Source organism: Bison bison, unplaced genomic scaffold, assembly GCF_000754665.1.
Source record: "Bison bison bison isolate TAMUID 2011002044 unplaced genomic scaffold, Bison_UMD1.0 scf7180017864300, whole genome shotgun sequence".
Lineage (NCBI taxonomy): Eukaryota > Metazoa > Chordata > Mammalia > Artiodactyla > Bovidae > Bison > Bison bison.
In genome coordinates, this window is record NW_011494872.1 from 667888 (window position 1) to 679191 (window position 11304).

At 45.8% G+C, this 11304-nt stretch overlaps 1 protein-coding gene across 1 annotated transcript in view; it reads right to left on the reverse strand.

The window, feature by feature from the left end:
* CD109 (CD109 molecule) overlaps positions 1–11304 on the reverse strand; it is a 135832-nt gene that overhangs the window by 97942 nt on the left and 26586 nt on the right. The window contains exons 4-5 of the mRNA XM_010851263.1: positions 7003–7233; positions 1030–1155 (exon numbers count right to left, since the gene is read on the reverse strand). Coding sequence (XP_010849565.1) covers positions 1030–1155; positions 7003–7233 — 357 coding nt within the window. The remainder of the gene's footprint in view (positions 1–1029; positions 1156–7002; positions 7234–11304) is intronic.

Sequence of the window (11304 nt, forward strand, 5' to 3'; positions counted from 1 at the left end):
AGAAGACTCTTGAGAGTCCCTTGGGCAGCAAGGAGATCCAACCAGTCCATCCTAAAGGAAATCAATCCTAAATATTCATTGGAAGGACCGATGCTGAAGCTGAAGCTCCAATACTTTGCCACCTGATGTGAAGAGTCGACTCACTGGAAAAGACCCTGATACTGGGAAAGATTGAAGGCGGGAGGAGAAGGGGATGACAGAGGATGAGATGGTTGGATGGCATCACCGACTCGATGGACATGAACTTGGGAAAACCCCGGGAGATAGTGAAGGGCAAGAAAGCCTGGCGTGCTGCAGTCCATGGAGTCGCAGAGTTAGACACGACTTAGCAACTGAACAACACTAGTTGATTAAAAATGTGTGATAGCTTCAAGTGAACAGTGAAGGGAATCAGCCATACATGCATATGTATCCATTCTCCCTCAAATTCCCCTCCCATCCAGGCTGCCACATAACACTGAGCAGAGTTCCCTATGCTATACAGTAGGTCCTTATTGGTTATCCATTTTAAATACAGCAGTGTACATATCCATCCCAAACTCCCTAACTATCCCTTCCCCCCATCCTTCCCCGCTCCAGCAACCATAAGTTCATTCTCTAAGTCTCAGGTCAATGGCATTTTTAAAACAAAGATAAAGCAGTTTAGACCAATCTCTCATCAGGAGTCATCATCCTGACATAAGATTTGCCAAATCATAGCTATATATTCATTACTTAGTTTTAAAATACTCAATGCGTGCAATAACTAAGTATAATAAACATTTAATCAGCTTTATACTAAAATATGAAATGTTTTAACCTTCAAATGTTACATCAAAAGAACATGATTAAAACTCCAATATGTTACAAGACAGGTGAACCCACTGATAACAGCAAATTAAAAATAAATCAATTAAATTATCTAGATACTTATATTAATATTTTTTCTGTTCACTGAAATAAATGACTTTAGAGATCTTTTCCCCACCAGATTTATTTAAAACAGTTTAACTTTCCCCTCCCCCACCTACAAAATGTATGTATACTCACATTCACTTGAACTTGGATGGACCAGTCACCAAGTATTGGATGCGAAGATAACTGGAAAGTTTTGGAAATGACTCCAAGATCACTTTTTTCTGATAACCACTGTTGGATCAAATTTGACTTGGGATCCTACAATGAAAACCATGCATGTTAACTATATAAAACCCGCCATGAACATGTGGATCCTACCTGGTTATGAATAAGGTCCCACAGAACCCACAGGCACATGCAATATGGGGGAGCTCTTGGAAAATGTCAGCTCTACATTGGGCAAACTCCGGGAGATGGTGAGGGACAGGGAAGCCTGGCGTGCTATAGTCCATGGGGTTGCAAAGAGTCGGCCACAACTTGGCAACTGAATAACAACAAAAATACTACCAAAAAAGGCAAATAAAAGTTAATTCTTTCATCATATTCTCCTTAGAATGTCTTTATTCTGCTCTACCTTTTAATTCTTGGCACTGTATTTCCTTCCACATGAAACACCACAACACATCCATCTCCAAACCCACGCTGCTGCTCTTGCTGTAGAAGAAAATCCCACTGTGGGGATAAGAGGCCCCGTGTGTCTGGCACTCAGCCTTCTCACAACTACTCACACATCATTCAGTCACTATGATTCTCCTCCAGAGGCGGATTACCCTCATATGATAGCTGAGAAAAGTAGCTCCCAGAGAGGTTAGATAAGCCCTCAACGGCAAACAGCTGGTCTAATGTCAAGGCACGAACACATGATGAAATCAAGGCTTCGAACCTATGTGTCTTTTGATTCAACAAAAGTATGTCATGAAGGTGCTTAACCAGGAGGATGCATGAAAAACACCTGAGTCTCCCAGGCTCTCCCAGACCACATCCCCATGGGCAACATCCATCTGATCCAATCCCAGCCCTGTCCCTTCCTTTCCTTCTTCACGTTCAGCCACCGTTTTCTAACTGTTGCAGCTCATCTCTCTCCCCCAGTCTTGCCCCTCAAATGCACCTTCCCCACTGCCAAACACAAACCTGAGACTGAGGCACAGTGGCTAAAACATCTGGCACAGTTCCTGGCATGTAACAATGAACAAACATTGGCTATGATCATAATGCTAGACCACCAAGTAACAACGACTTCTATTTGCCTACAGAATGAGAGCTACACTCCTTTGCATAGTTTGTTGTTGTGTAGTCGCTAACTCATGTCCAACTGTTCTGTAAGCTCATGGACTGTAGCCCACCAGGCTCCTCTGTCCATGGGATTTCCCAGCCAAGAACACTGGAGCAGGCTGCCCTTTCCTCCTCCAGGGGATCCTTCTGACCCAGGGACTGAATGTGGACCTCCTGCGTAGCATGCTGATCCACCAGGGAAGCCCTTGCACAGTTTACAGGGCTCAGTAAGCTGACCCCATCTACTGTTCTAGGCACATCTTCCTCCCAATACACAGATTTGATTGTAATTTGCTCCAAATGCCGGTGTACCTAAGCCTCTACAGTTGCTGCATGGAACGCCCTCCCTTCCTTGTCCAGCTGCTGAAATGAGCTCCAAATTCTTCCTTCTCCACACACCTCCAACAGGCAGAAGCCACCACTTCCTGGAGAAACCTCAGGACGTCCAGAGTTCATCCCTCTTGACACGTTATTAGTGCTCAAAGCTCTCATTCATTATCTAGGTTTTTTGGTGCTTTTGTCATTGTTACTTTGGGTTTGGAATTTCTTTGTTCCCTGGACTATGAACTCCTGGAAGTAGGGATCAAATATTTCCCCATTCTTAATTTCTATCCTCTGACTTTAGGTAGCATTTGGGTCAGAAGAAATCTCTCTCCTCCAGCAGGAGCGAGTGTGAAAGTCGGGGTGAAAACAATGCTGACCACTGAGTAAGTGGTCTAGTAAGGCAGAAACCAACTGTTAAAACCAAAGACCACAAGCAGGTCAAGAATCAGAAGGTCACCATGCTTGGCAAGCCCCGGAGCAGGCACTGCAATCAGAGCTGGCTCTCCTACCCACTGCCAAGGCGTGATACCCAGAGCTCAAAGGATCAGAAATGAAAAGCTAATACAAAAAGCTAATAAATACATGCTGTCGAATAATTAAGGAAATGCAAGTGAAAACAATGAAAGGCCATTTTTCTTCTGTCACACTGACAAAAAGAAAATAATTCCCAGGGTTGCTTAAAATTTAGGCAAAGAAACGCGTACAGTCTACTGATACATTACTTTGGTGAAGGTACCCATTTTTCCCACAGCCCTACAAACAAAGGAAACCCACACTGAAGGCTTTGATGACCTAGAGGACCTAGGGGGTTGGGTGTGAATGAGATAAATCCCTCTCATTTCCCAGGCTTGTCTAGGACCTGGGCATGTCACCAACCAGGTAGACACAGAGAACGGAGAAAGGCCAGAGGTCCTTCCAGGGCACACGAGGATCTGAACAGGCACACCACAGCAGAGCATTTGCACGTGGTCACCTCCTGCTGGGATGCACACAGCACAGCGAAGGGTGATGTGAACAGTGCCCCTGTCGCAGATGGAACAGTCACATGGCTGGAGACACAGGGAAAGTGGTCCCCCGTGCTCTCTGGGTCACCTCCGCACAGCTTGGGCTCTCCGTCAGCTTCCTCTGCACAGCACAGTGCCTGCTGCCTATGCCACACCCTCTCGAGCAATAAACTAACCCTGGCTAGAGAAGGCAAGGATCTCTGCCACTCTCCGGAGTCCCGGATTATGCACAGAGTGGCTCAGTGGCCAAGGATCTGCCTACCAGTGAAGGAGACAAAGGTTCGATCCCTGGGCCGGGAAGATCCCCTGGGAGAAGGAAATGGCAACCCAACCCACTACAGAATTCTTGCCTGGAAAACTCCATGGACAGAGGAGCCTGGCAAACTACAGTGCATGGGGTCGCAAAGAGTCGGACATGACTGAGCACAGCACACACACGTTAAGTGTCTAGCATGTAGAATTAAAGACGTCAAGTCACTGAAATGTGGCAGCCCCTCCTCTGGCCAAGGATGAGGTCCTGGGTTTGCCACCACTGCTCCAGGCCAAAGCGTCAGAGCACAGCCACAGACGGGATGGACCCCAGGCCAGCCGCTGTGCCCACAAAACCATCCACCTGTACCAGGAGCAACAACCTCATGAGCAAGGGCAGCAGGGTAGAAAAGAACGAGCCAGTGACCACCTCGCTGTCGTGCTCAGTCACCTCAGGCGTGTCCGACTCTTTGCGACCCCATGGACTATAGCCCTCCAGGCTCAGAGCTCTGTCCACGGAATTCTCCAGGCAAGAATACTGGAGTGGGTAGCCATTCCCTTCCCCGGCGGATTTTACCAACCCAGGAATCAAATCCACGTCTCCTGTGTCTTCTGTATTGCAGGCGGATTCTTTACCCACTGAGCCACCTAGGAAGCCCCCAGTCACACTGTTGAAACACTTATATTTCCATTGTGTAAGGACAAACTGGCTGCAGATGGCCAGAATTAGGAGAAAGAAGCTTATATTACCATAAACGGGCCCCTGAATCCCCTTGGCTTCCTGAGAAAGCCAGTCAGTAGATCAGGGGAATTAACCAATGATCCCAGAAAAACACAGAAGTGTCTGAACATGCTATGATGGTCAATATTTTAGGTACATCCTACCGTGAGTCACTCTTGGCTGGGCAACATGGGCCCCCAACAGTTGGTCTCGTGTAGACCCAAGATGCATTCTCCACACTCGCCTGCAGGGCGCGCTGTGCTAGCAAGTACAACTTTGTCCACATCAGGGGCTCTCACTACACTAAAGACCTACTTTTTTCTGGGAAATTTTTCCAAGAAAGATGTAGGAAATATCACAGTCTGATGAACCGGGCCCAAAGGACTGTTTTCAGAGGGAGGAGGGCAGGGGCCCAAACACCGTGGGTTCCTGGTAGAATTTCAGTCTAAATTCTCCTCCCTGGGGCTTGTAGCTCAGCTGGTTAAGAATCTTCCTGCAATACGGGAGACCTGGGTTCAATCCCTGGGTTGGGAAGACTTCCTGGAGGAGGGAAAGGCTACCCACTCCAGTATTCTGGCCTGGAGAATTCCATGGACTGTACAGTCCACGGGGTCGCAAAGAGTCGGACACGACTGAGCGACTTTCACTTCACTTGACCGAGGGAGCCACCCATCAGCCAGGCCAGCAGGATCCCTCGGAACCAGAAGCAGCAAAAGGAAGGTCTCTCCATGCACTTCCGGGAAAGACAAATGTGTCAGGCCAAGTCCAAAATCTGAGAGAGGAGCCCAGCGAATCCACAAAACAGAATCAGCAGGGTTCCTTCTGGGTTAACGCCTAGAACAGACCATTTATCCAGGGCTGACTTGTACTCAACTGAGACAGAAAACAGGCAGATCTAATGCAAACAGCCAGACACAGACAGACATTAACTTCTGAATCCTTCTTTTACACAGAGCACTCAGTATTTGTGGACAAAGGATGACGGACAGTATGAATGGCATCCATAAACACCATTCAGAGTTATATGAATTTAGAAATGCTGTTCACTATGGCGACCTGCTTTATTCCAACACAGCAAAGGCAGAAATTCACAGAGCTGCAAATTCTGAACTAATACCAGTGCCATTCAAGAAATCTGCATTGAACATGCCAACCCATGTGGTATTTGCTACAAACATATCTTGGCTTTAAGTTATATGTATACATGTTTGTCTGCTAGATTTCTGTGTTTGTTTAACTTATAACAACAACAACTACTAAGAAGAATAGGAAGATACTGAAATAAAAAGCCTAAATTTACCTTCCAGTCTGTTATTCGTCAGAACATTTAGGATAACCGATGTGCTGGGACTGAGGGGGTTTTTCAAAAGAGAGTCCCAGCAAACTGGGATGAGTTGCTCACCCAATTTCTATGCCATTTTTCAAATGTCTAATATTCTCCTCGGCTTACATGTAGAAAACCAGGTCCACCTGGATCTCAGCCATCTTCAGCTTGGTTCTCACTAGAAAGCACTCGGTCTGCTAACCACACTGCTTTCAGAGCTTGGAGTGTTCCAGCAGCAGAGGCCAAAGACTTCCTGCCAAATGGGGTTCCTACAGCTAGCTAATGTTTAGTGAGCATGTTCTATGCACTACACACAGTTCTAAATGCTCTACTTGAACTCCCTCACAAAATCCTCATAAAGGTATTATTATTTTTATGCATTTTACAAATAAGGAAACCAAGGCTCAGAGATTTTGATTCATCTCCTCAAGGTCACAGAGCTAGCACCTCTAAGCACTTCTTAGAGCAGAGTGATCCTTCTAAAATCTTAAGTCAAATCATATCATGCCTCTCCTTAGAATTCTCCAGTGAATTTTCATTTCCCTCACAGTAAAATCCAAGGTCCACATCATAGCCAAGAAAATCCTGTACAGCCCCTCCTCCAGTCAACCTACTTATACCTGACCTATCTCCTAATATTGTCCACTCACTTTCTGGTCAACAGTGCTCTGCTAGTTTACTCCCCCAATAGCCCTAACAAGTTCCTACCACAGGACCTTTGCATATGCCATTCCCTCTGTTTGTAGGGTCTACTATTTCCTGTAGATCTCTGTTTCAATAGGACTTCTCTAACAACCCTATTGAAAACAGCAAACACAAGCTCTTTCCCTCTCTTTCACACATACACACACTTATTCTTTTTTAATATATATTCGTATGTTAATTTATTATTTGTCCACTACCCACCAGGATACAACATCAATGTGAGCAAGGACTCACCCTCTGTATCAAGGACACAGAGGTTTAACATGTTTGACAAGTGAATTCATCAATGACGAAGCCGGGACAAAAACCCAAGCAGGCTGACTCTGGAGCCTGAGCTCTTAACCCATGTTCTACCATCCCCTTCCTAGGGAAACCATCCCACATCAGGAGGGGAGCTTAGCCACGTGAATCCTAAGACGTCCCAGGACCAATAATGTCAGCAGAACTTCCAAGAGAGCTCCATGAGCTGGCTTGAAGCCCCAGTTTCATTTCCACCTGGCACTCACCTTAATTAGAATGTTTAAAAAGGTTTTATAAGGCTTAAAATCAGAGAAGAGTGTAACAACACGAAACTTCACTTCCTGCTTTGGTTTATACAGGGGCTTGTCTGTTTGAATGAAGACAGTCATTCTCTTGGTCTCAAATGATAAGCGCGTACTATTTGAGAATAAAATCTCATCCTGGGCACGTCCGGTGACACGGAGCTCATACATCTCATCGGCACTGTTCAGAGGTAGCTGGGGGGGGGGAAAAAAGACATCAGATGTACCAAGGTCTCATCGTTTTACCTCAAAAATGTTTTTAATTGTAAGTTAGCATTGAAGTTTTAAATATACAGTATTATCAAAAGTAATTGCAAGGTTGAAAAGTGTGCCACTCCTAGGCACAATTAAAAAATTTGTTTTCCCTCTTTTGACACCCTTGGGTTTGCTCTGTAGTTAAATCTCGAGGTTCCCGGATTGCAGGAGCCTCGCCCCACAGCCCTGTCAGCAGTCACCTTGTCACTTCCTATTCCAAGTACAAACTCTTCTGCATGTACAGTCACTGTGAGTCAGAACACCCTTCAGCATTCACTTCCGAGCCTTGCCCTGTCTGAGGCAGCCCAAAGGCACATTTGCACAAGACCGGTTTTCTTGCCATTCTCTCTCCAGGATCTCTTTCTTGTGCCAAGATGCACTCTCTTGACCAACCCTGTGCATCATGTCACAGTCCTGGTAAGTCTGATGGCACCGATACTGTTACCGTTTCTGTCACTAGTGGAAATCCTACCTTCTAGCACTGACAGACCAGAAGCCACACTCAGCAACTTACACACGCTGTTTCGCTCCACCTCACAACAATCCTTCAGGGGGATGCTCTAACAAATGCCAGGTTACAAACCAGGAACCTGGGGGGCCTGTAAGAGTGAAACAAGTTGCTCCAGGTCACTGGCTGAGATTCAGACCCGGGATGAGCTATATACTCTAACGAGAGCCTTCATGTGGTGGTTTTAAAATACGTCCACACTGCTATATTTAACATAGATACCCAAAAGGGACCTACTACTGTCCAGCACATGGAACGCTACTCAGTGTTATGGGGCAGCCTGGCTGGGAGGGGAGTTTGGGGTAGAAATCCATTCACGTATCCAACATGTGCATGTATGGCGGAGTCCCTTTCCTGTTCATCTGAAACTATCACAAGGTTGTTAATCGGCTATAGCCCAACACAAAATAAAAAGTTTTTTTAAACAAAACATGTCCAAATATTTTTTGACCCTTCTCCTTGCAAAAGGGGGAGCCTCAATCTCCAGTGACCTGCTCCTCAGGAGTAGAATGAGGCTGCATCATTAACCAGATACCTTCTGCCTGGTTCTCTCTTTCTCGGATCTGAAGCTCTGGGGGAAGTCAGCTGCCATGCGATGAGGATACTCAAGAGGCCCGTGAGAGGCCATGTGGGGAGGGACAGAGGCCAACAGCCACAGCCCACCTGCCAGCCATGTGAACAGCAACCTTCCCGGGCACCCCCAGGCCCAGGGTCGCCTGCAGAGGTCAGCAGCTTGGGAAGCGCCGTCTCCTGAGACCCCACGTCAGACCTGCTCAGCTACACAGCCCCCAGCTTCCCGACCCACAGAAACTGTGTGAAGTAATAAAATTCTCTGACTGTTTTACACCAGCGTTTGGGGACCGTAGGTTACACAGCAGCAGATAACTAGCACACCTGACTTTTAGTTCGTCTTCATATTCCTAAACCCGAGATTCTGTGGGAAAATAAGATTTGCCCACAGAGGGCTCTGAGGAGATTTTCCAGCAATAGCAGCCACCAAAAAGCCAGCAATACGGGTAAGAATATGAAAGAAACTTGATGAACCGCCGACACAACAGGGAGAAAAATACTGATGTTTGCAATTCACTCAGAAAAGCATTTTAAAAATAAGATGAATTCATGGATGGAGAAATGAGTAGATAGATTAACTATGTGATAAAGCAAGTACGGTAAAATGTTAACAGTAGATTCTAAGTGGTAGCTATAAGACTGTTCACTATGAAACTCTTTCAGGTTTTTTTGATATTTAAGATTTTCATAATAAACTGTTAGGAGAAACAGTCATATCACCTTCAAATGACCTCTAGTACTGATTTTTGCTTTCCTGTAACAAACATTCACTGAGCACCTTAGAGCTTGGAATTCAACATGAACCAAAGATGTACACCCTAGAGGGCTGAGAACCTAGCCTAGCACTTGCATCCTCCTATTCTATTCTCTCAAATGATGAGATTCTTTTACTGATGAGAATCAGTCCCCAGATTCTTTTAAACGGAGTGTTCAATTCTGTAAGCATGTACACAAGAGTACACGTGAAAGTCGCTCAATCGTGTCCAACTCTTTGTGACCCCCTGGACTACACAGTCCATGGAATTCTCCAGGCCAGAATACTGGAGTGGGTAGCCTTTCCCTTCTCCAGGGGATCTTCCCAACCCAGGGATCAAACCCAGGTCTCCCGCATTGCAGGCGGTTTCTTTACCAGCTGAGCCACAAGGGAAGGTAAGCAGGAAAATATATATGCCAGGAACCACCATATCATTTGCTTGTATATGCCACAGATTTATAAACAGATCGTGATTTTAAAATATGGGATTAGATGGCATGTCTCTCCATGATTTGGGTATCATTTTTAGAGGCACAGAGGCCCCAGAACAGACAGTAGATTAAAGTAGTATTAGTCGCTCAGTCGTGTCCAACTCTTGGCTACCCCACGGACTATAGCTCACCACACTTCTCTGTCCATGGAATTCTCCAGGTAAAAATACTGGAATGGGTTGCCATTCCCTTCTCCAGGGCATCTTCCCAACCCAGAGATCGAACCCAGGTCTCTGCATTGCAGGCAGATTCTTTGCCATTTGAGCCACCAGGAAAGCTCCAGTAGATTAAAGACTTATACCAAATTACTGATGCAGAGGCCTGCAACTAAAGACTTATTAACCACAAAAAGTCAAAGAGTTAGAGAATTAGAAGTGACACAAAGGTGTCCAAGGACTTTTCCTGTCTCCTACTCCATCCTCCTTCAGGGAGTTGATACACAAGAGGAGACAGTACTGACTCTCTGCTCCTTTCAGTTACCCTAATTCTCTTTTTCAACCCTCCCCTGGTAGAAATCCCACCTCCTCATATGTAAAATTTGGGCGATTTAGGATCCTCAAAGTCTTGGGGATGATCCTAGGCCTGGAAAGTCAGAGATAACAATGTGGACTTGTCAGAGTGGACCTGGGATGTCCCCATGAATCGGGGGGCATCCCTGCACGGCGCAGGGTGTCACCGTGTCACCTGTCAGCACAGATCTTGGCCATCCACTGGTAACAGTGGAAGGACACAGTGAGAAGGAGACTGGAGGAAATACTGGGGATGTTAAGCAATCCTCATGAAAGAGTCTCCCTGTGCCGGACCCGCAGTCAGTTGTAACCTGCTTCCGATAGTGGTGAGGATCAAAGGTAGTAAACCTCCTGAATCTCTGCTGGTAAACTGCCTCCCACCTTCTCCCACAATTACTGAAGAGAGTTCCCTGAACTGGTAATAAAGGGGTTCCTTATCTCTTATACAAGAACCAATTATTTACCTACAGAGGTTTTGGATCCTATGTGTTCAGCTGAAGTCACAGGGCTGGGAAAAGACGTGGTACCCAGAGACAGACACTGTCTGACAGCAAGACAACAGGCCGGGGGTGTTCACTCCCCGGGACTTAGATCAACAAGATATCAACCAGCACCTGAGCTGAGCACTGTTGATCCTCAGTCATGCTAAGTCTGTTCTGGGTATACGTAAGCACAAACCCTCCAGGTGGATGACAGCTCCCCACCCAGCGAGGGGAGCTCTCTAAATGACAGAGGGATGATCGGAAAAGTCCCTGATGGACAATAAACCCCAAAGTGACAACAGATTCCTGACTCTAACCTGGCCCATCTAAAACCATCTCACCTTCTCTGAAAGAGTAACTGTCTTAAGGAAACTGAGACGACACAAGAGTGTTCAATCCTACTTTATTTCACTAATAACTCCAGTTACCAAAAGTAATGGCAATTTCAATAACTTTCTAAATAAAATTGAGAAACTTAAGATGATAGTTTCTATTTTAAAATATACTAGTAATTAAACATTAAAAGCATTCTAATTTTATTAGGAGGTTGGGATTAACATATACATACTATTATATGTAAGATGGGGCTTCCCAAGTGGCTCAGTTGGTATAGAATCTGCCTGCAATGCCAGAGACCTGGGTTTGATCCCTGGGTTGGGAAGATGTGGAGGAGGAAATGACAGCCCACTCCAGTATT